General features: G+C 32.8%; 1 protein-coding gene across 1 annotated transcript; it reads left to right on the forward strand.

The window, feature by feature from the left end:
• Positions 1–1,631: 1,631 nt before the first annotated feature.
• On the forward strand, positions 1,632–23,900 carry LOC132736718 (transmembrane channel-like protein 1; the record flags this gene model as incomplete). The annotated part of the gene is made up of 16 exons (XM_060723916.1): positions 1,632–1,923; positions 3,220–3,319; positions 4,001–4,123; positions 4,789–4,855; positions 7,894–7,960; positions 8,942–9,048; positions 9,721–9,768; positions 10,595–10,728; positions 11,640–11,790; positions 12,365–12,414; positions 18,273–18,417; positions 19,057–19,166; positions 20,488–20,575; positions 21,710–21,865; positions 23,014–23,169; positions 23,782–23,900. Coding segments are annotated over exons 1-16 (1,700 nt in total), but the record flags the coding sequence as incomplete, so codon positions are not given.
• Positions 23,901–24,177: the final 277 nt, after the last annotated feature.

The following is a 24,177-nucleotide window of genomic DNA, read 5'->3' on the forward strand; positions in this document are numbered from 1 at the left end:
ATTACAACATTCATCAATGTTATCAGTAATTTAACATGTTTAACAATGAAATCCTATTATCACATGATTTGTTTATAAATATGATAAGTTACATTATCTTGTTATGACTGTAATTTGTTGTTAATATGATAAACGTGTATAATTTTAATGCTCATATATTTTAGAATGTTTTAGATTTATATGTTAAAATCAAAGAAAAGTGAAAAGAATAAAAATTTTGAAAGGGATATTAAAGTATTTGTTTTTAGTTTGACAAACTAGTGAAATTGATAAGGTAACCAGTGATATTTAGTGCAGTGAATTTATAATGTTTAGTATGAATTTTGTTTTGATCTAGTTTCTTCTTGCCCCCTAATAGCTGAATAGGGAAAGCATCAGATAAATAATCAAGGGGTCACTGGTCGATCCCAAGACGAGGCCAATTAATCTGTGACAATAGATCTCAGACAGTGAGTCTTAAATGGTCATTTGTTTCTCACAAAAATTTATAAAACAGTATTGTTCTTGGTAAGTTCTTGGTCTCATGGTTACTGGTTAGTTATCCAGGCAAGTTTTCTAAGGTGGACTGAAAGCCAATTTATGACCAAGGATGTGTTGAAATCGTGTGTAAAGACCAGAAAAACAAATTGGTGAATTAATTCTATGGGATTATTGATTAGAATTTAGTATACTACCAAGGACATCAGGTTGGTGTTTCTTTTTGGGTACATGCTTGTGTTTAAAATAATGTCTGAAAGGAAAGAGGTCTACCTTTACAAGTAAAGCTCAGCCCTTAACCGGCTGAATTAAAAAAATGTGTAATAGATTTGCCCAGCTTTGAATTTTGGAACAGTCCATTCCAAAGCTAAGGGGATTTCAGTATCAGTGTACACTGAATACAAAAATTTGAGCTACCAACAGAATAGAACCTTGTCCGATTTCAAAATGGCTTAACCTTTTACCCCATGAGCATATTGCGAAAAATGGCCGTTTTCATTGAAAAGCCTCCTGTAACAAGTTCAAACTGCTATGAAACTATGAAAAATGCTTCAATACTAATGAAACTTGGCACAAATGTTGACTACACCATAGTGTCTGTAACAGCATGCTCAGTGGTAAGTTTCATGTTACCATGGCAACGGGCGAAGTCTCCAAAATTGCCAAAAATCACTATTTTGCTTTGTTTTTTTCCATCAAAACTGATTTCAAAGTGCTGCAACTTCTCAATGAATTGAGATAGAGTAAAAGGCTTTTCAGCGTCGGTTACTAGTTACCCTAAGATCGACCTGAGGCTTTTAGCCTGTCACATGTCCAAAATTTTCTTGGCGACAAGGGGGACTCCACCCCCCTTCAAACCCCCCAAACAGAATGGGGGTACATCCCCCTTCTGGCAACCCCCTGATGTAATATTTGGATGGGGGACGGCGCCGAAAAAGTGGTCACTTTTTTTAACAACATTTCTCAAACGAAAAACAGTGTTTGGCGCTTAAATAGGGCATTTTTTCACTGTTTGAGGCCTCAAAAAGGGGGGGCAAAAAGCCGTCGAAACACGCTTATATAAGGGAAAAAGTTAAATCACTACCTTTTTCAAACTGGAATGTCTGCACGAGCCTTTAACTTTGAATAGACCATTATTAAATTGTACAGGTTTTTCAAATCGTTTAAGGAAATTTGCTACCTCAATTGATCAAACAATGTGACTAAAGAACAAAGTGTACAAGTTAATAAATACTGAATTTTGAATAAATACAAATGTTGTATAATTATGGGCTCGAGGCCTTAGTACCAAATATACTTTGAATGGGTGTATGTTGAATTTACATAAAGTTTGAATAAATTAGATGCCCATTGTCACAACATAGACTATGGCAGATCTGAGGGAACATACCTTACTGCTGGACAAGACGGATCATGATAACCAGGGGTATACTAATCTTGGTTATGGTAAGTTACTTTTACTTAATTGATCAGTTTCTACATAAATTTATAAAGTTAATTCTAACGTGCTTCACACTATTTCCCTTTCAAACAGATAAGGGCAATCATAAGTGCATTATTACAATCATGATATGAGCCGCGTCACGACAAAACCAACATAATGGGTTTGCGACCAGCATGGATCCAGACCAGCCTGCGCATCCGCGCAGTCTGATCAGGATCCATGCTGTTCGCTTACAAACCCTATAACAAGTAGAGAAATTGATAGCGACCAGCATGGATCCTGATCAGACTGCGCGGATGCCCAGGCTGGTCTGGATTCATGCTGGTCCCAAACCCATTATGTTGGTTTTGTCATGACGCAGCTGATATATGCACAGCATAAAAAAAGGCTTACATGTTGTATGACATCAGATATTACATCAATAAAACAAATGATGTCAGGAAAGTTAGTTTTATGCATAATGTAGTTCAACATATTTTATCAATTCTCTCTTTTATTATCTGTTAGAATGGAAATAGATATGATATTAATTTTTCTTGCATTATAGTATAATAATGCTAGGTTAATTGTTCAAATGCCTTGTAATAAATCACTCGAGCCTATTGGCCTGCGTGATTATATCTATATGCATTTGAACTCCAACCATGCATTTTATTCTACAAAAATGCACTCAAAATTGATATCTATTTCCTAAAAAGATTATCAATGTCAATTGTTTTACTCTTATTGGCCTTTAATTCATCAGCATATCTTAACCAATGTCATTAATGACCATAACGTTATAGGAGTTTCCTAAAAGAACAAAACAATTTCATTTATTTATTACATTAATTAATTACAATCATAATGTTCCCTAATGTGGTTGAGACATCAGAACTGCAGCCACCATTTATATCCCTGCTTGATCATAAGAGGCCACTAAATTGGTTTGAATCTGTGCATCTCTAATAGCTCCAGCAGGTGGAGTGGTTTTGACCACTGGTGTTGCTTTGGTGATTGTAATCTGTTTCGTAGCCATATGACCTAAACTGTGTTGGTGCACCATAAAATAAAAATCTTTTTTTTAACAGTCTTAATAGTTTATAATTTGCCATTGCACATGATTAAATAACTTTCTTTAGCGTCTAGCTAGCTGTTTGTCTTAAAAGAAAGCTATCCCTATTACAAGTTTGATTCCATATATAGTAACACGTTGAGGGATTAAATGAGGCAGATGTAATATAAAAAAACCAGGCATTATAATTATGTCCATAAACAATATTTCCAATATAATACAGTCAAGTTTTATTTATGCACAGGGAGCAGGAAGGAGTCAGCAAGCAGTTTTAGCAGTATAGACCATAAATTAACTCTAGATGAGTTGTTATACAGAATTCAGTTTGCTTTCTTAAATAAAGGGTGAGTTATTAAATTATGTTCATAAAAAGGTCAAAGTAAGATTAAGTTAACCATAAATAATTAGCCTTTGCCATCATTATAACAAAATCATAAATTTACAAATTTAACTGTTTCAAATTCAAAGCCCAGCTAATCTATGGTTAAAGGTAGTGTGTTGCCTCATTGTCAGTGTGGAAATTTTGTTGGAGTTCTTGCACTGAGCACCGCGTTGAAATAATGCCATGGATTACTTTTGCATGATGAATCTTAAAATTCATTCATTTCTTAGACTCCCATCATGTTAGTAATAGGAAGAGAATCTTGTGGCAACATGTATTTCATACTGTTTTTATTTGGGGGAAAAATGCCTTTCTTTCTCGACATTTACTATGCTCCTGAAAGACATGTTTCATATTCAATCACAGTTATTGTGAAACATATTTCTAATTAAAAAAAATTCTTTAAATTATGGCAAGGCTGAGTGGTTAACTTTTCAGAAGTCGGTCTAAGACTTGCTGGCTGCATGGGTTCAAACCAAGTCAGTGGCAAATAAATTGTTGTTTCCTTGAGTGAGAAACTTACCTTACCGGTAGGTTCCAGGAATATATTTCAGAATGTTTCTATAAGCATATAGCTTCCAACACAAACTAAAAAAGATTCATGTATAAAGTATAATATGTAACATTTTTGATTTGTGTCTAGGTATAATGTAGAGGCAGACATACAACAGTTGTTACAGGAATGTGATGAAGATGATATAGACATACTGTTACAGGGTCTAAACTCTTACCCACTGAAAATTCAACAAAAACTAGAAATATCAAGGTAAAGTTAATTTGCCTTAATCAGATAAAAGAACCTTCTTGTCATATTGAAAACAATATAAAGTGTTGATATGTATATCTAGCCATAAAGGGGCATCTCTGGCCAGATGGTTTAAAGGATGTTGACTTCAATCTACTTGCCACTCACAGCTGTGGGCTCAAACCCCGACTTGGACTTTGGATACTTTCATGTGAAGATGCGATCCAGCTAGCGTAAAGGAACATTGGTGGTTCTACTCAGATGCCTATTAGTGCCTTAAATGATGCAGGGAAGAGTACATGAGGTCTTCAGCCACCAGTATAACTGGAAAGTTGCCGTATGACCTATACTGTGTTGGTGAGACTTAAAACCCAACAAAAAAATTATCTAGCCGTAAAGAAAAATGCTGTAACGGGTTCACAGTAAATAAGCTAAATCACTGTACCTTGTCTTGGGAGCCTTTTACTATTCAATGCATACCATGTCTTGCAATTATGAACACCTGTTACTTCCAGTCCTTGTTGAACCTTTCAATGGAGCCTATATATTTTAATGTGTGGTAACTGGATGTAGATTTGTTTATACACTTCAGGTGTATTTTAGCCAGATAAAGTTAGATTAAAATCAACGTTTGCTTCTTCTAATCAGAAATGATGTTTGAAACATTAATTTTCTAAATATTGCAGGTTATTACGCAGAGAGGGAAATATGAAAATTAAATATAGGAGAGGAAAAGACCAAAAAATGCAAAAGGTACTTTATATTTTCAACATCTTTTTGCTTGGGTAGTCAAGTGGGTTACAATTGTCTGCTGATTTTTTCTTCATTGATTTAAATCCCCACTTCTACATGCCTGTACGAAAATGCCTACCCTGACTACACCCTGATTTGACATGGGATCAGAAATTTATTCCCAGCCAGTTTTTTTTTACTATTCAGTTGACTATAGAGAAGACAGAAATCTATTTTTAGATTTTTTAGTATACAATATATAGTGTTTTCAGGGTGGATTCAACGAAATATTTAAATGAGCCAGAAAAAATACCACCCTGAAATGGAAATCCAGGGCAGAATTTTCACTCACACAGATTTCTAAAAATAGATTTACTTCTAGTTAAATTAAGAGCAATTTCAGGGTGGGATTTATTTGAAATATTTAAATGAGCCATAATTCACCCTGATTTCTATTTAAAAAGTCAGGCCAGACTTTTTTCCTCCTGTTATTATCCTGCCCCAAAATTTTGCGAATCCCACCCTGAAATTAAAATAAAAATCCGCCCAGGTTCCTGTTCTTTTTGATAATTGACAAAATAATAATTGAGATTTTTTTTTCACTTATCTGTATTTGATTTTCATACAATTAAATACATTTCAAAAGTCATTCTTGTTTGATATTTCCACTAGTTAGCTGCACACTGTATTACATAATTCCACACTATAGTATCTGTACCACACAATCTGTAAACATATGAAAGCAGTGTAGGAATATTCTGTAGACAACTTTCAATTTATATATCAATCTAAAAGAAAATGTAACACCTAAATATAGAGAAATATGTCCATACAGTGTAGTTTTAAAGGTATAATATTTCATTAATTGCAATCAAAACATCAAAATCAAAAGAAGAAATGATTGATGAAATTATTTTAAAGAAGATACAGCATTATAAACATATATGTACTGACTTCATGAAGTCATTAATTCCAAAAAAATTGCAGGAATAATTGCTTTTAATAATTAAAACTGAAACTAATTTTCATAGAAAATGAAAAAAGTAAAAATTACCAGTAATATTTCCTCTATTGTATTATTTTGTTCCAACTACACCATTTTCTTCTTCTTCATCGTCTTGTCACAAATTGTTACTGAAATATTTGGCTTCAACCTAAATTTTGGAATTAGAAAAAAAAAACAATTATCAATCATGTCATCATTTTTATTACATTTTTAGACTTCAGTAGTTTCTTTTTCTACAAAATGTATAGTTTATTTAGAAATATTAAGAATTATTTCATTTTCCCTCCATATTTTAAAACAGGTGTCCTGGAAATTTATTTAAAATCTTTTCAGAATACTGAGCTTACAAAAATTCATTATTTTATGAAAAATTAAAAAATATTAAGAACTGTAATTCAATTATAACTTACCATTGATCTGTTACAATTGGCTGCTAATTTCCCTCCATGTTTTCAAATTGAATAATGAAGTTTAACACATCTATTATGCTCCATTTTATATATAAGTTTCACAATAAATTTCCCAAGAAAGTTCTGTATAGCTGGGGTAGTTGAAATCTTAAAATTTCATTTTCAAGGTAATTAACAAAACTCATTTATGTATTAATATATAAATGTAAGTTGATTTATTTGAATTAAAATCACAACTAAAGCCTCCAATCTTTCTTTAGAAAATAACCATGCTGGAAATAATGTTCAGGGTGTGATATTTGTTCGGCATTTTAAACCGTTGTCAGTCAATCTGTGGTAACTTCTCTATTTTCATCTACCAGATAGCCCAGTTTAACATAAAGTATTTTGAAATACTGGATAAAGTTCCACTTGAAGGATGTTTGTTTATATAAACTGTAAGCTGACCTTAGAGGTAGGAGATTCTGTGCAGATTGTGAGATGGTGGATAAAAACTAAAACTCTTGAACATTACTTAGTCTTATTGCTGACCAATAAATGCATTAAATAATAAATTTTTTGTCATCAGTTAAATATAAAAACAATCAATTAGTAGTAACAATTATCAATTTTATATATAACAATAAATCATGTTGAGCTAAATAATCTACATAATTTCAAAAAAAAATAATAAAAGAATAATTCAGTAAATGAAAAGAAGTTTTGTTAAATGGAGTATACCATAAATCAACTGAAACTTTCCAGAAATATATACTATAATATCTTTTCTTCTGAATTAAAATTTTTATTTTGTCTAACAGCAATGTAAACTGTACTATTAGTGTATTACAATATTCATTTCTAATAACTCTAACTAAGAAAAATCTGGCTGGAATTGAAGAACTTTTAAGGACTGTATTGAAACCGGTTCTTGAAAATTTTCTAACTTTGAAATATCTGGGTAGAGTTTGCTTATATTTCTCAAAGTCAGTAAAATCTGTGTCAAAATATTTTCAAAGTGCAAATATTCCTGCCTCCACCCTGACTTTTACCAAAATGAAGATGATGTCGGGGTAGAAAAAACTTGAATTCCCATGTGAGATTTCTTGAAAATTCAGGGTCCATGTCTATTTCACCCTGATTTTGCCAATTCTGGTTCAAAACAGGCCTGAATCGGTCCTGTTTTTCATAAAAGCCATGCTGATTTTTCGTACAGGCGAACTCTTAGCTTAAGCATTTGTATTTAAGAAATATTGAAGCATATATAAGTATGAAACATGTTTCCTTGAACATGCCAGTACTGGTATCATTGGAGAAAATCTGGTCATAATCCAGCTAGGGTTTGAATGATTGATCCTTACCACTAGGTCACTTCTCCTCTTACAGAAACTCTTTTATTTAAAGAAGCTATGCAACAAGTCTTTTGATGGTAGATTGGTCTGATTGGGAATGAAGAACAGAAGAGCATCTGAGAGGTCTTCCTCCACCAATATAACTGGAAAGTCGCCGTATAACTTAAACTGAGACTTAGAACCTAGTAAAGCTGGAAATCGGCCTGTTTTAAAACCTACTATAATTATAATGAGAAACATATTTTGTCATACTTGTTGATGTAGAAATACAAATAAATCTTGACATATAACTGTTTTTGGATTATTTTACAGAGAAAAGGTGCTGACAGTGTTTTGGCTATGTTTGCACTGTGGGAAGAAACAATTAAAAAGATTTCTGGTTAGTTTTAAATCAGTTATTGTTAAATGTGTAGTGACTGTTCATGCGTTTGACTTTCTTTCTTAATTGCACAAGGTATGTTCAATCATAAGAGGGATATTGACATATGAGCCGCGCCATGACAAAACCAACATAATGGGTTTGCGACCAGCATGGATCCAGACCAGCCTGCGTATCCGCGCAGTCTGATCAGGATCCATGCTGTTCGCTTACATACTCTATAACAAGTAGAGAAACTAATAGTGAACAGCATGGATCCTGATCAGACTGCACGGATGCGCAGGCTGGTCTGGATCCATGCTGGTTGCAAACCCATTATGTTGGTTTTGTCATGGTGCGGCCTAATTACTAAATGTTTTAATCTTTGTTTTTAACTTTAAGCAATACAATATGTTTCTGGGGACTTGAAAACTAACTTATTTACTATAGAATATCTTCAGTAGGTTTAGAATTTAAAAAACATAGGTAAAAAGTGTTCAGGACATTAGGACTTTTGTATGACTGTAATAGAACAAATTTGCTGATGTAATTTAGGACTTGTGTGTCCCGCCAATAATAAATTTTGTTGAAATTTAGTCCAGTATTAGGACTTGTGTGTCAGGCAAAATTTACTGATTAAAATTTGTTGAAATTTAGTCCTAAATTAGGACTTGTGTTTCGGGCAAAATTTACTGATACAATTTTGCTCTTCAGAAATTGCATACAGAATTACACTGGTGTTTTAGTTAACCTTTTCATTTAAAACAATGTCTGAAGATATGTCTTCGGGACATGTATGTCTTCGGATGGCGTCATTTTGTCTGTCTATAGACAATTTATTTCAGCATAATACATGTTATAAATTTTGAAGGATATCAGTACTTAAACGTATACATGTATATGGCATGAACATAAGAAAATTATGATTATAAATGATATATATACATGAGTATACATAAAAATAATCTCAAAAATAGTGACATAATAATTATTGTATTTCAGCATATTTTGGTAGCAATGTAGCCTCATATTTCCAGTTTGTGAGGACTCTTCTATACATAAACATAATGATGATGATGTTGATGGTTGGATTTATTATTGTACCAGAGGTAAGTATTGAGTGTCAGTTATATTTCTATCACTTGGTTTATACGGAGTATGTTTTAGTTTGATTGTGTTGGAGGCTATAACCTTATAGACTGTTCCTGGAACCAACCAGTACAGAGAAATGAGTGTAAAGTTTCTTGCCCAAGGAAACAATAACATGTCCCTGACAAAGTTTGAACTCAAGTGACTAGCGATCATTGGATTACTAGTCAGACACATTTACCACTCTGGCATGTGGCCAGTTTTAAATAATAATTAATCTTACACTTGTATATGGTTGAGAGATAAAGGTCACTGACTTTAAACTAAAATTATTAAGCTTATTTTATTCAGAAATATTTATTTATGTTTTAAAATATAACAAGTTCTTAAAAATTATATATACCCTTAAAGCCTGCTTTTGGCAACTGAATTTACCCATGGGACTAGTTCAGACCAAGACTAGCTGGCACATCTGTACAGTATGAGCATAGTCTGTACTGTTCAATACATTATTATTTTGTAATTGTTCCTAAAATTGATGAATGGTTTTGTCCAGATGTAAACATTAACAAAATATTTAATGGTGTATTGGTTAATAACATGACAGCGTGCTTCCTGGAACAACAACTAAAAGGCAAGTTATGCTCTAACTTGGCTGTAAATGCAGTCTTATTCAATGTTGTCTATTTCAGATAATTCAGGGTAATTTCCAGACCGATGTGACTTATGGAGGACATTTTGTAAGTTGAACATTGTATATTCTTAATGTATATTTGTAGTAGAAAGACGTTGCTGTTAAGACAAAACATGCTTGATTATATGATGCAATATCAGATATAATTGTCATATACATCCAATAGCATACTATATTTTCATGCTTTAAAATAATTAATTCATTAATCCTCAATGTTCTAACTGCATGCAACTTATGTTCTACCTACATGTATACATCTAGTTTACAAATGCAAACCAGTCAGCTGGCACATCTTTGCTGTGTTATCATGGTCTATACTGTTCACTATTCAGTCATGGTATAATTTGAAATTTTTGCAAATAATTATTAGTGATTTGTCCAGATTGTAAGATTGATGGACAAGAACATTTTAATATTAGCTTGGTTAGGGTTAAATTATGTTGTCCAGTTATATCACAATATAGAGACCATTTACAGGAAAGGTATTCAAGAAGAGTTTTGATGTATAAGAGCACTGTTTGCTATTCATTCAGTACATATATGACTTTTTTCTCCCCAAAAAATGATCAGTTTTGTTTGGATTGAAAGATAGACAAGTCCATTTAAGATTTCCAGCTTAGAAAATGTTAATGTATTCGATCTAACTAGAACTTCTACTGCTGCATAATGCGTAGAGGCTACCTAAGAATCATCTGCCCTCAGTAATTTTCCAATCAGTGTTTATATTTGAGACTAATTAACTAACAGCAATTCATTGTTATTTTTTAATTGAATAAAGACTGATAATTTCAGACACAAAACATAGTGCTATAATTTTGGATAAACACTGTTTATTGGGAAATGGAAGAAGGATTAACTTTATTTATTTTCAGGGTGAGCTGTCCAACAGTTTCATGTTTTATGGTTTGTACACGGAGGATCTTGGGCTGTCTTACAATCTACCTCTAGCATACTTCCTGACCTGGTTATCAGCCAATCTTGTTTGTTTCATCTACATCATAGCTATGTAAGTACAGTGGCGTTGTCGAGCACATAGTTATTGTAAAGTATTTTCTATTTGGGATGTTAATAGGTTTTTAAGTCAAATCAAAATTGATAGGTCACCTATTGGCAAACCATAATGTTTCTGGAAATGAATGGTATCATGTCTGAGGTCTGCACTCTCAGTGCCTGAAAGGCGGGATAGACCCTTATTTAGCCTGGAATACATGTACATACAGATGGAACACTTATAAAAGTGACCGTTGAGCTGCATTGGCTTGATATGTAAGAAGAAAGGGACCTAGATAGTTTACTGAAGAAACATGAGCATTACTTAAAAACACTATGTTCTACTAGACCTACACATAAAATTATTGCTAGTTATTTCCCCCAAATATTCTAATCTCTGGATTTAATCAAATATAGACAACATAGAAAGTTTAAGGATCCCACACATTTTCAGTTTTTCAACGAATGTTGAATTTCTACATTTAACGTTATGACCACTGCTGTTCAAAACTTGAAAATTTAGCCATTTCATGTATGAATGACGTCATTTTTGGGCATAATGTCACATTAATATAATAAAACGTGTTGGTGGAATGTATGGAAAAATATAAAATAAATTATGAATAAACTAGAAGTACAACTTAGCTTTAATAACTTTGTTGATGTGCTACGCCAAGTGCATGTTAACATAGTCATTCAATATAACAGGCAGCACGTGTTAAGCACAAGAATTTAATAAACTCATACTCAAATTGTAGAAAACATTTTACGATCGCTGAAGATGAAGATGCAAGACTCTTAGTCCTAGAACTTTTTGAACAGCCCTCCTATATAACCTGTTCGATATCTTTACAACAAATAATATACTAAATCACTTTATATAGTTACAGGTTAGATAAAGAATTTTAGATGTTAATTGTATTTCAGAATGATAGTGAGGTATCGCAGAAGTAAGTTAGCTGATGACAGAGGAAATGAGTACAAGTTTGCTTGGCGTACTTTCTGCTCCTGGGATCATTCTGTAACTAGTAGACAGGGCGTTATTGACTTTAGGACATCTTTAAAAACTGATATAAAAGTAATCAAAATTTTACTATTGTATAAATCTTGTGACTGAAAACTTTACTTTTTGAAGGAATGAAATGAAATATTAAACAGTAATTTTTATGTAGCATAAGCTTAAAAGCCCTTGTGCTGAAGTCATTTCAATTATATAATTTACATAATGCACCAGAAAAATGCAACCTTGACCTCCCTATACCTACGGCATGCCAGGTGAATGAGTGAAGTTTTTACTTAAAATTTGTCAAAGCACTACATCTATACTGCCTGAGCTACTCTGTTTTATCTGACCTGGTTCAAGTGCCCCCAAAATATTCCGTACCAAAATGAACTGAATTAAATAGCTACCTGACATATGTGACCATCGGCCCTACATTTTCTGGTCTGAATGCACGGTTTTTTTCTCTGTTTTAAATCACTGAATTAAGGTATTCTCTCACAACTTTCCACATGTCTTCTTGAATATTAATTCTACATTATTCAGACTCGAGCACTGAGAATAGTTCAACATGCAGTTCTTGTTGAGCTTGATCTGGAAACGTTTTAACTTAAAATGTTAAATTATGTTTTGAAACATGAAACTTTTTCAGGAGATAGTAAGGGAAGAAAAGAGTTCAGTTAGAGTGGATTCTTGTACCAAGTAAGAGTGTTATTTTGTTTCCATCAAAATGAATTATTTTTATATGATTTTTAAATGGAAAGATCTACTGATATTTGAATCCATCTGATCAATTCTTACTCATTATGGGGGAATTTAGGTTTTAGACAGGACTGGTTTTAAGAAAATATGAATGCTAGAGGCATTTTATAGTACAAGTAATATCTTGAGTGTTTTAACCTAATACGAGTATGCTGAAGACGATGAGGGTGGATACCAAGAAAATAAAATTGACCTTGACCTTCAAAAGGTCAATTCAAAATGGCCGCTTAAAAATACTAAAATAGGTCATTAAAACTATGATACAATATGATGCAATAAATTATTCTTGTCAAAATCAAATGATTATCAATATTCTCTAAGTTTATACAATTATTAAATTAATTAATAACAAATTTATAGTAATATATCAGGTTAACACGTAAAAATCACTCAAAAACAAGGTCATATTTTTATTTCGCAAAGCATGATTATTATTATCATGTAAGCTAAAACTACATTTCGTTTTTATACTTTTATCATATTTAAGAATTTACTGAATAAATTTGATACTGAAGCTTTGAAAAAACTGTACTGTGTTATGCAATAAAGCTCTCAATATTGTTTTATATGTAAATATTACATCACACTCATGAATTGAGTGCCCATTCGTTTTATGTACACATGCCAGTATTTGTCACAGTCTGAAGCATTGGTTTGGTTAAGTCGTTTAGTCTTTCAATATGTTGTTTTCTGATTTTGTTTACTGCTCAAAAATGTGATAAAGGCTTTGACGGTCTTACAAATAAAAAAACGATTAAAGGGCAGATTGAAATAAATTCAAAGTTCAAATCGTGAAAAAAGCCTCATTCCTGAACAAAAGGTAAGGTAATGTAAACCAGTGACTTGTAAGAAAATTAGGGTTGGAGATTACTTGGGAGACATTCTTTTTGATTTTAGGATTTTATGGATTCCACTGTAAAATACTAAGGCTATGAGCTTATCATGCCATGATCTCAATTGACTTAAAACCTAGTTTGGTCAAAGCTGTCGATAATTTGAGCTTTGGTTATTCAATAGCAAACGCAAATGTAACGCTTTCATTTTCAAATCCCACAAGAATCAGCTAAAACGCAATTGAGAACCTTGTGAATATTTAAAGTTTTTGGCAAACAGGTTATATGCTTGAGCTGAGAAAGTTGTTAGCATTTATAAGCGTGGCTTGTTTTAAAACAAGTATATTAGGACAAGTTAATCTATAACGGGTGGCTTAAAATTAACATAAGTGATCCCAACACAATTAATGAAGCCATCTCATCGCTCAGTAAATACCGACAGGACTATTTGTCCATATTTTTGGGGGGTAAAAGCAGAAACTGTTTGATGGTTAGGGAGTAGTGATGGAGTAGTGATGGTAAGAACTGATAAGCAATCATACGGTCATACCAGTCTTCTGATAACTCCCCTACAACTTTTATATGGGAAGCTCGCTCTATAATGTTGCCGTTGATGCTGAGTATCTTGGAGACTTAGGTTTAGCGATAGTGGTGGTTATGGTACCTATAGGAAAGGCAATTTCCCAGTGAGTAATGGTGGGGGAAGAGTAGTTTAAGAGTGGCTCAACCTCTGACTATTTAGTAATGTTGGGAGTAAGGAAAACTGCAAGAAAAGCCGTGCCTGAATTATATAAGTATACCCGGTGAATTAGTGGATCATAACATTTAGAAACAAATAACTCAAATTTTACATCTTATGGGTTGTAGTAGCCACAATCAGACCTTGGGCAAATTACTTTAAAAAGTAAGTGATTAAGACACAATTATTTCTTATTCTTTTACAACAGTTACAATAAATTACTCTAACTTTTCTCCAGGGATTGACAGAATAACATTATATTTTTTTCATGAATAATTATGATAACTTCTGATTAGAAGGTCAATGGCAATTTTAGCCTTGATATGCATGTTGTAGTTAATCTGTTTGGCTGACATCAAAGTAGAACACTGTCGTAACCTACTTTGTGCAAGCTTCAAGTACAAGTAACTGTTATTAAAAAAAAGAAAACCAAAACGTTTGCATAATATAATGGCTTTTTTAATGTTAATTATTCATAAATTGCGTGGTATAGGGTTTCTTGTGATGAAAATAAAACGAGCATTTAGCAGAATTTGAAGTCATAACCATGACATCTCATTCAATGACAAAGTCACAGGGCAATAAATGTTGCTGCCAACTAAAAAACTTTTTTTCTTAGTCTGGCCCAAGGGTTCGGAGGTTTTTGATTCATGAGTTTTATAATATGCATTATTAATTAACTGTGCAATATTGGGCGCATAAGCACTTGCAATTCAGAGCTGATGCATTTTCACTATGACATTAAGGATAGAAAACTCAGCCATTATGAAAAAAAAACACGTCCATACCGAGAAAAGTCGGCCGTTATATGATTAAAACATTCTGACTGACTTTTTAACATGGCCATTATGAAGCTCACGCTAAACATTGAACAATCCAATGCCATTTCGTTATTTATAATAATTAAAGTCTTTCATAATTGTACTCTTATTTAGCTTGAATCCTGTGGCTTTATAACAATGTCATTATGAAAACAAACTCCAATTATTGACATCATAGTAACACAGCTTTTTCCTAATGTTGATGCATATGGGTCAATAAATAAAATTTGTAAGTTGCTGGATAGGGCACTTTAACTGGGATCAAAATATAATCCTCTAGATGCTCATGCAGTTCAGCTTGTAGATATGTAGATGTGTATTTAGGTGATGCATTAGTCTAAATATGAAATTCTGGAAACAAAGTGATCCCTCGGAAGCATTAATCACAAACACAATACCATAAGAATTGCAGACTCGGTTTGACTGAGTCTGTACATGAGCGATAATGAATAAGTGCAACATCCCTCACGCCCCCTAGCACCGGCTTCATTCACTGACATCTGACTTGGAAACCAGTGCATGCATGGGAGGATAGGGTTGTTTGACAGTAATAAGAAATCCTTTAGTGAAGCAAAATTAAATCTAAGCTGTTATATAAATGTTTTTGGTTTTAAATTTCTAATGACAATATTAATCATCCTACTTAATATTTCCTGAATTTCAATATCGCAATAAGTGAATTGAATTGGGCAGCTCTGAGGAGTAAGAGTAAACTTTTTAGAAATTTCTTAGGTGGTTAGTCAAGTTTAAAAACCTTGTTGAAAGAAATACTGGCATATAGTGCTATGCAAATATAAGTAGGAATCTGAGTAGCCACTCTATATGCTTGAATAAAGTGCCAGATAAAATACATGAAATATCTATATTTTTAGCAGATAGGGCAGGGAAGAGTGTAGTGTTCGCTGCGTAAACCCTAAATATAGTGATGGTTCAAAGGAGTAGGGACTTTCTAGCAATTTTATCTCTTACATTCTAGTCTCTTATGTTTAAATGCCTTAAAATATTCAGTACTATCTTAAATATTACTTCTATATTTCTATTATATTGGCCTATAGCAAAAAGGTCCGCCATCTTGGATTTTTCGGCCATATTGGATTGGTTTTTTTTTTAAATTCAGTTTTGGTGTCTTTGTTTTTACCTTAACTTGCTTTGTGACAAATTTCTGGTTTTTCCTATCTTTAAAAAGTTTTATATATTTATTATCCATTTATGATAAAGAATTTGGCGGTTCCTATATTGGCCTTAAGAAAATGTCCGCCATCTTGGATTTTTTCGGCCATATTGGATTGGCTTTTTTTCAATTCTGTTTTGGTGCCTTATTTGTTTTTACCTAAATAATTTTATGCTTTGTGACAAATTTCTGGCTTTTCCTTTCATTAAAGTTTTTTTTTGATATATCAACCATTTATGATAAAGAAATGTGGCGGCCATTTTAGTGGTCATTTTAAATGGCCATTTCAATGGTCAAGATCAAGTTTTTCAGTTTGGTATCCACCTTTATCGGATTCAGCATACCTTAAATAGGTAAAATACACCAAGATACCACTTGTACTACAAAATGCCTCTAGCATCTTATAGAGAGCCAAATTCTCAAAATCAGTCCTGTCTATTTTTATAACCTAAGATTTGTGAGTTTGTTATCTTTTGCGGATGTATTGAAGGCTCTAATTATTAAGCTTTTCAGCTTTCAATACTGCTTAAGAATTATTAGTCCCCTACCGGTTTACCGGAGGGGACTTTAGGTTTACCCTCCGTCCGTCCGTCTGTCTGTCCGTCCATCCGTCCGTCCGTCCGTCAGTCCGTTCGTCCACAAAACTGGATCCGGCGATAACGCAAAAAGTACTGAAAATATTTTAATGAAACTTGATATATGGATAGATGGCAGTATGGAAATTATGCACGTCTTTTTCTTTTCTTCGTATGTTGAAAATTCTGGTTGCTATGGCAACAAATAGACTGAAAATATGGCAAATTTTACACATAACCTGGATCCCGCGATACCGCAAAAAGTACTGAAAATATTTTTATGAAACTTGATATATGGATAGATGGCAGTATGGAGATTATGCACGTCTTTTTCTTTTTTTCCTATGCTGAAAATTCTGGTTGCTATGGCAACAAATAGACTGAAAATATGGCAAATTTTACACATAACCTGGATCCAGTGATAACGCAAAAATTACTGAAAATATTTTTATGAAACTTGACATATTGGTAGATGGCAGTATGGAAAATTATGCACATTCTTTTCTTATCTTCCTGTATTGAAAATTCTGGTTGCTATGGCAACAAATAGACTGAATTTCAAGATTTCTGATTCTAGTTTTTCAGTTTTTTCACTATAAGTTCTTTATTTCTTAAAGGTATTTTCTTCAAACTTTAAATATAAGTTGCTAGTCATCAACCACATCATATGTGACAAAGTTTACAACTCTAGCACAAAATTTATCAGAATTACCTCCCTGGAACTTAAAATTTTCATGAAAAAAACATTGTTTTTTTTTAATAACTTCTTTTTTTCTGAACGTATCTACTTCAAACTTCATATAAATGTTTCTTATTATCACTCAACATTTGTGAGTGTTCAATACTCTAGCAAGACTATTTCCAGAATTATGCCCCTTTTGAACTTGTTTTACCAAGAATTTGGCAACTATTTGTGGAGAAATAAGTGTGTACTCATGACAAATGAGTTACTTAGTTACTGCTTACCATATGGTATGTAAAGCAATTAACATCGCTGTATTATTTTAAAATTGGAAATTATATAGTGTTATGATCGTATACTGTGTGGAATTGTTTTGCCAGAATTGTTAGGCCTTAGTTTGGTTCATGGTATGCCATATAAAAAGTGTACAAAAGAGGTAGTAAAAGTTGATCATTATTTCATTTTTAAGCAATTTTAAATTACTTATAGTAAGCATTTTATGTAGAAAATCTGATATATTTTTGCCAGTCAGTTATGTTCATTTAAAGATGATTGTTCTATTTTAAGTGCAGTATAATTTAACTAAGTTATAGTTAAACCATGTGTTAACTTATCCTGTAGTGTCATTTGTTAACTATATTTTTAAGTTATAAACGTTTTTTTGGCAGGTCATATGGCCAATATGGTCATATGGCCAATATAAATGGTTATAATAAAAGTGATATTAATGAAGCAATTATGTGAGGGTTTTATAGGAGGGCTAACCATATATACACAGCCATATAACCTGTCCAAGGTCATTACAAGAAACAAATTTATAATTTTAAAAGTTTGCTTTCTTTAATTCAGATTGAAAATAAATGATTATTTTGCTCCAGTCATGTATATTGATGATACAAATTTTTGACTGATTTATAAAATGTAATATTACAAACCTGCAGTGTGCATATAAGAATTATGTCTGGGTTTTATTTAAGGTTTCGGAACTATATGGGAAGGATTTTTAGTAACCTTGTAGTACTGGGTTTACTGGTTGGAAGTGGATTCCTGATATATGAAGTAGCTGATAATGAAGATCTTCTAAAAGATGTTGCTGATTTTGATTTTGTCAGAAAATATCAGGTAATTTACATGAGTAGCTAAACTTGAATAAAGTAGAACGAATACTTTTAGCTCTTATATTAAGAAATACATTAAAAAGAAAATTGCTTTTTATGTTCTGAAGTATTTTGCATGGCAGACTTTTAAGATTTTACAGCATCAAATTCTACAGTTCTGTATTAAAACTTGAGGGGCGTTTGTGGCCACGTGGTTGTCATTGACTTCAAATCACTCACCCATCACCACTGTGAGTTAAAATTTTCCCAGGGACTTTTGATTTTTTCATGTAAGGAAGCTATCCAACTAGCTTACAAATTTGTTGTTTTCTACTAAGATGCTCATTTGTGCCTGAAATGAGGCACTAGTAAAACTGGAAAATCACCATTTGACCTATACATTGTTGGTGCAACAATAAAAAACTAAAAACAACAAAGTTTAAATGTTGTTAATCAGTATCACTAACAGAAAAGTTTGGACAGCTATGAAAACAACACTGTTGTATGAAAATTTTAGACTCTGGTTTGTTTTGAGTCAGTTCATTAAAGTCTATTGTAGACAAAACGAAAACTATGTGATAAACATAATGAATAGCATTAGACTTCTGTACATGAACTTTACAATTTAATTGATATGTTGAAATACGGTAAGTGATAATTTCAGCTTACAGCTACTGTGGCAGGGCTCAAGCTTCTTGTTCCCCTTGTGTTTGAGCAGTTGGTACGACTTGAAGGGTGGCATCCCAGGATTGAAACCAAAATCACTTTAGCAAGGTAAGATGACAGAGATTATTTCATCAGTGACTCATATACCCTAAGGGTTACAAATTGTAGCATTTTTCTCTAATATGAGGGTTAACATAGTCCCTTAATGAAAATATTGTCTTTAAAACAGCTTGAAAATTTTCAACAGTAACAATCATTGACACATTTGCAAACTGGATGTGTTTTTGTGTATAAATATATTGTTTATATGAAAACAAATTTTTGCATTGAGGAGAAAAAGTAAATTAATAATTAAGTGATATGTAAAATTCTAAAATGCGTTTTACAACATATTTTAACCTTTAGCCTGCTAGTGGCAACAGAATATACCAATGTAACTAGTGCAGACCAAGATCAACCAAGACCAGCCGTCATATCTGTGTATATGCAGTTTATATAGGCCAAATAACCTGTCAATATTCTTTATAGATAAACATATAAATGGTTGCTGCATATTTATGTGTCAAATTTTCTCTGAAATTGCAGGGCAGATTTACTTCAAATTTGGTCTGTAGCATCCTTGTAACAGTCACACTTGACTTTGCTCATGTCATTTCAATTGGCTCCTTTTAGGGGTCAGCAGAGCTAAAAATAGAAAAACCTTTAAACATCTTCTTCTACAGAACTAATTGATGAATGATCACCAAACTTTGTCCGTAGCATTGTTAGGTAGTCTTTTATCAAGTTTGCTCATATTAATTTGATTAGCCCCTTTTAGGGGCCACTAAAGCTAAAAATAGAAAAAACCTTTGAACATCATTTCCTACTGAAATAATTGATAGATGATCACCAAACTTTGTAGCATTCTTAGGTAGTCTTTTATCAAGTTTACTCATATTAATTTGATGGCCCTGTTTAAGCTAAAGCTTAAATGCCCCAGGTCATGTCATTTCTTCAAATTATTGTTTAATCATTTTCTATGCTCAGATTTAATATTAGAAAATATTGGATAATTTCCAACACTGAAAAGCATTTGTTTCTGGTAAGCAACACAGTGCCATCATGGCCCCATTGTTAAAAGAAAGCCATTACACAGTATCATAAATTTGTTCCAAAAACTATACACAGTTATATGGATGGTATACATTGTAATTATATGGATGTTTATTTGTTGTGTAATCATAAATTCTGGGTCATAAAACCTGTCACAAAATCTTCATCATATGTTAGTGAAGGCATCTTACATATGATTCTAAACACACAGACATGACTAAAAAATATTGCCAAGATGATAAGTCTGTTCCCTGGTGTTTCGTTGAATCTCAATTTCTTGTATTAGAACAACAGTGCTCTATAGTTTTCTTTAGTTGATTTATTGTTTTGTTTTCAGGACAACAGTGTTCTATATTGCCAGTTTAATGATATTTGTGACATCATTGTATGATGTCACAGGTGACCTCTCTTCTGATTCAAATCAGGTAGGTTTGTTTTGTAGGTTGCTGACTTCAGTACCTTCACCAAACACTGCTGCAGGTATTGAATACTGCCAGGAAATTTGAATTCTTTAATAAGAGCAAGATATTTAGCGAGCTAATGGAATGTCAGTGGTTCTACTTAGGTGTCAACTCAAGACCAGAGTAAAGCATTGAAGGGCGTATGAGGTAGTCTTCCAATTAGGTCAGGACTTTAATTACAAGTGGCGCTCCAATAGTAAAGCTGGAAAACCACCATATGAATCTTAAATATTTGGTGTGACTTACAACCTAACCAAGATAAAAGTGTTTATGGCCAAATATTAACTGTAGAAGATATGGCATACACACTGCCCCTGGCTTATTGCTGGTTCTCTTATTAAAAATAAATGCAAATTTTTTTGTATTGGTTAGTTTTTCAGTTAGTGTGGTTGATGGCCAATGATATAATGTGTATTATAATAAACATGTACAGGGAAAAAATCCCATGAACCATTGATACTTTATGTCAATTTCACTGTTTTCATATATTGGACAAATTTAACTGTAAATTTTTAATATTAAATAAACACTCAAACTAGGATGGTCACTCTTCAAACTAAGTTGGACATGTTGTCTATAATTTTGACTTTATTGCCATGGTTAACAACTTAAGTAAGCTTACAGATATTATTATTGTTGGTAGTTACCTCCCTTGTTCTGTGATGAAGCAAATGCTATACCATACTTTGCAGGACAGTTGACTTGCTGCACTTTAAAATTAACAAATCCTTGGAAGTTGCCTTAAAATGAAGGAAACCATTCTACATAAAAGTGTTGCATCATAAGTCATGTCTGTGAGTCTTGACAGAAAATTCTGTATACTAAAGAATAAGAAGAGTGGATAGCCAACTTGTTAATGTTGATGACGTAAAACCACTAGCATGTTACTGCTTTGGGTTCAAGTCCCACCGGTGTCTTGGATTCTAGCATGTGAGGAAGCTATCCAGCTAACTTACAGAATGTCAGCAGTTCTTCTCAGGTGGCCATTTGCGCTTCAAATAATTTACAGATGGGGCACCTGAGGTATTTCTAGCATAGCTGGAAAGTTTTATTTTACCTTTACAGTGTTTGTGTGACTTAAATTAAAAATTTTTTCAGGTTGCTGGGACAGGAAACAGTACATCATCTTGTTGGGAGAATGAAGTAGGAGAAGAAGTTTTCAAGGTCGTTTTGGTTGACCTAGGCATACTATTTGCTGTTGGTATCCTATTTCATCTACACAGGGCATTGTGGGTAAACTGCACTTGTAAAATGGTTAGTTTTTTTTCCAGTCTTTGATGATTGGTAAATAATGTTAATGAGTTCAAATGCCTTTATGAAAGTGGGCTTAAAAACACATTTTGAGGTTTTGAAAATTTAAAAAGCTAAACATATCTGCTGCATGTAGCTTACAAAATTATTGTTTGAATTTTGTAATACAATAGTTCCAAAATACCTGTATAGAAGAAATATGTTTGTATGTTTCCTTAAGAGTGAAATTGGCCAATGCTTGAAAACCAGAAAAAAAAACCTTCTCAAAATGGCAGCATAATATTTGTTCTTAAGTAACTGTGACAATTAATAGTACAACTATTTCGGGTAGCAACCATTAGGTTTTGCAAAAATTAAACCCATAATTTTACAATTTATGAATCAAATATACATAAATGTTTCATATTGTTTGGATATCCTTGAAAGAACATAAGAACTTTAAAAACTTGATGGTAAATGGGAGTTTTTAGTTTTTGCGAAAATTGTTTTAAAACAAGTTAAATGATTAAGACAGATGCCCCATTTGTGTTAAAAGTTTTTGGTTAACAGTTCATAGGGGCAGATTAAGCCAGGGCGATGGGGGAACAGGATCTGACTCTCAAGTGTTTGCCATATATCAGTCCATCCAGACAGTCTGTTATGCTTGTTCAATAAATTGAATTAATTATCTATAGAAGGTGTAAGTTATGGTTTATTTCACTTGGTAGGGATATTGCTTATGGCCTGTGATTGACCCCTATTGAACTTAAGGTCAAGGTGACGATTACAGTGACTTTTTGTATAAAAACATCAAAAAAAAAAGTACACTATTAAGATATTAAATGCCTCAGATGTGAAATATTGTAGAGATATTCCCTATGACCAATGGATGACTCCTATTCAATTTTGTTATTTGAGCCCCGCCATGACAAAACCAACATAATGGGTTTGCGACCAGCATGGATCCAGACCAGCCTGCGCATCCGTGCAGTCTGATCAGGATCCATGCTGTTCGATTACAAACCCTTTAACAAGTAGAAAAACTGATAGCGAACAGCATGGATCCTGATCAGACTGCGCGGATGCGCAGGCTGGTCTGGATCCATGCTGGTCGCAAACTCATTATGTTGGATTTGTCATGGCGCGGCTCAATTATATATTTTCTGTTTCAGATAGGATACAGTAAATTTGATGTTGTATCAAGTGTATTAGATGTGGTATATGGACAATGTCTGGTATGGTTAGGTCTGTATTTCTCACCACTTCTGGCTGCTATAAGTGTCTTTAAACTCATCATTGTCTTCTACTTCAGATACCTAATAGCAAAGGTGAGTTTTGTATACATTTTATGAAGATTTGTTTATATTTTGGAGAATTTGTATATATTTTGGAAGGTTTCGGAGCTTGATAAACTTGATTACAGTAACTTGTTAGATCAATAAGTGCTATGCATGTGCACATATATATTTGATACAGATATTTGACATACATTTAGTTTCATATAATGTATACTCGTAAAAGAAATTATTCAGCATACTAATTAAATGGTTGAAGCTTTGTAAATAAATCAAAATTATTACAGCATAATTATAGCCATTGTTTTAGTTAAATTAAGGAAAATGGAATAAAATATAGATATATGATATACATAATGAAATTAGGTATTCAACGTTATAATCAAATGCAGCTTTAATGTAGCTTTATGCATAAATCAAAATTATCACATGGTAATGTTTGTTGAGTTAGTTCAGTGTATGGTAAAAGGACTGTCACAGTTTTAGGAATGCTGTCTATAGAAGTTTGTTTGAATATGTCTTTGCATATTTTGTGTAGTAAAATTTGATATAATGTTGTTTTTGTTGTTCTTGTTTTTGAAACCATGGTCTCAAAAGCACACCATCAAAATGCTCCTTTCAAGATTATTTATCATTTTGTTACAGGTTGCTATGGTACCGCCACAACAGTTGTTCCGAGCTTCCAGTACGGGAAACTTCTACCTAGCTTTACTGCTTCTCAACCTTTTTATCAGTTTGTTTCCTATGACATATGCTGTTATAGAGTAAGAAGTATATATTTTACAATGTTAACCTTAAAGGAGCTTGGCTTAAAAAAAATGAAAATTCATACACAGCTTAACTGTTGTACTTTTAATTGAAAAATACAAAATCTATGTGCAAAAGATATTTAAGCAATATTCTCCAAATTAAATCCAAAATTGACATTTTTTGTGAGATTTTTACCCATAGATTGAGTTAATAGTATTGCAATCGCTCTCATTTTTAGCTCACCTGTCACAAAGTGACAGGGTGAGCTTTTGTGATCGCTTTTCGTCCGGC

The sequence above is a fragment of the Ruditapes philippinarum genome, unplaced genomic scaffold (assembly GCF_026571515.1).
Source record: "Ruditapes philippinarum isolate M1 unplaced genomic scaffold, ASM2657151v2 ctg172_1_1_1_1, whole genome shotgun sequence".
Taxonomy (NCBI): domain Eukaryota; kingdom Metazoa; phylum Mollusca; class Bivalvia; order Venerida; family Veneridae; genus Ruditapes; species Ruditapes philippinarum.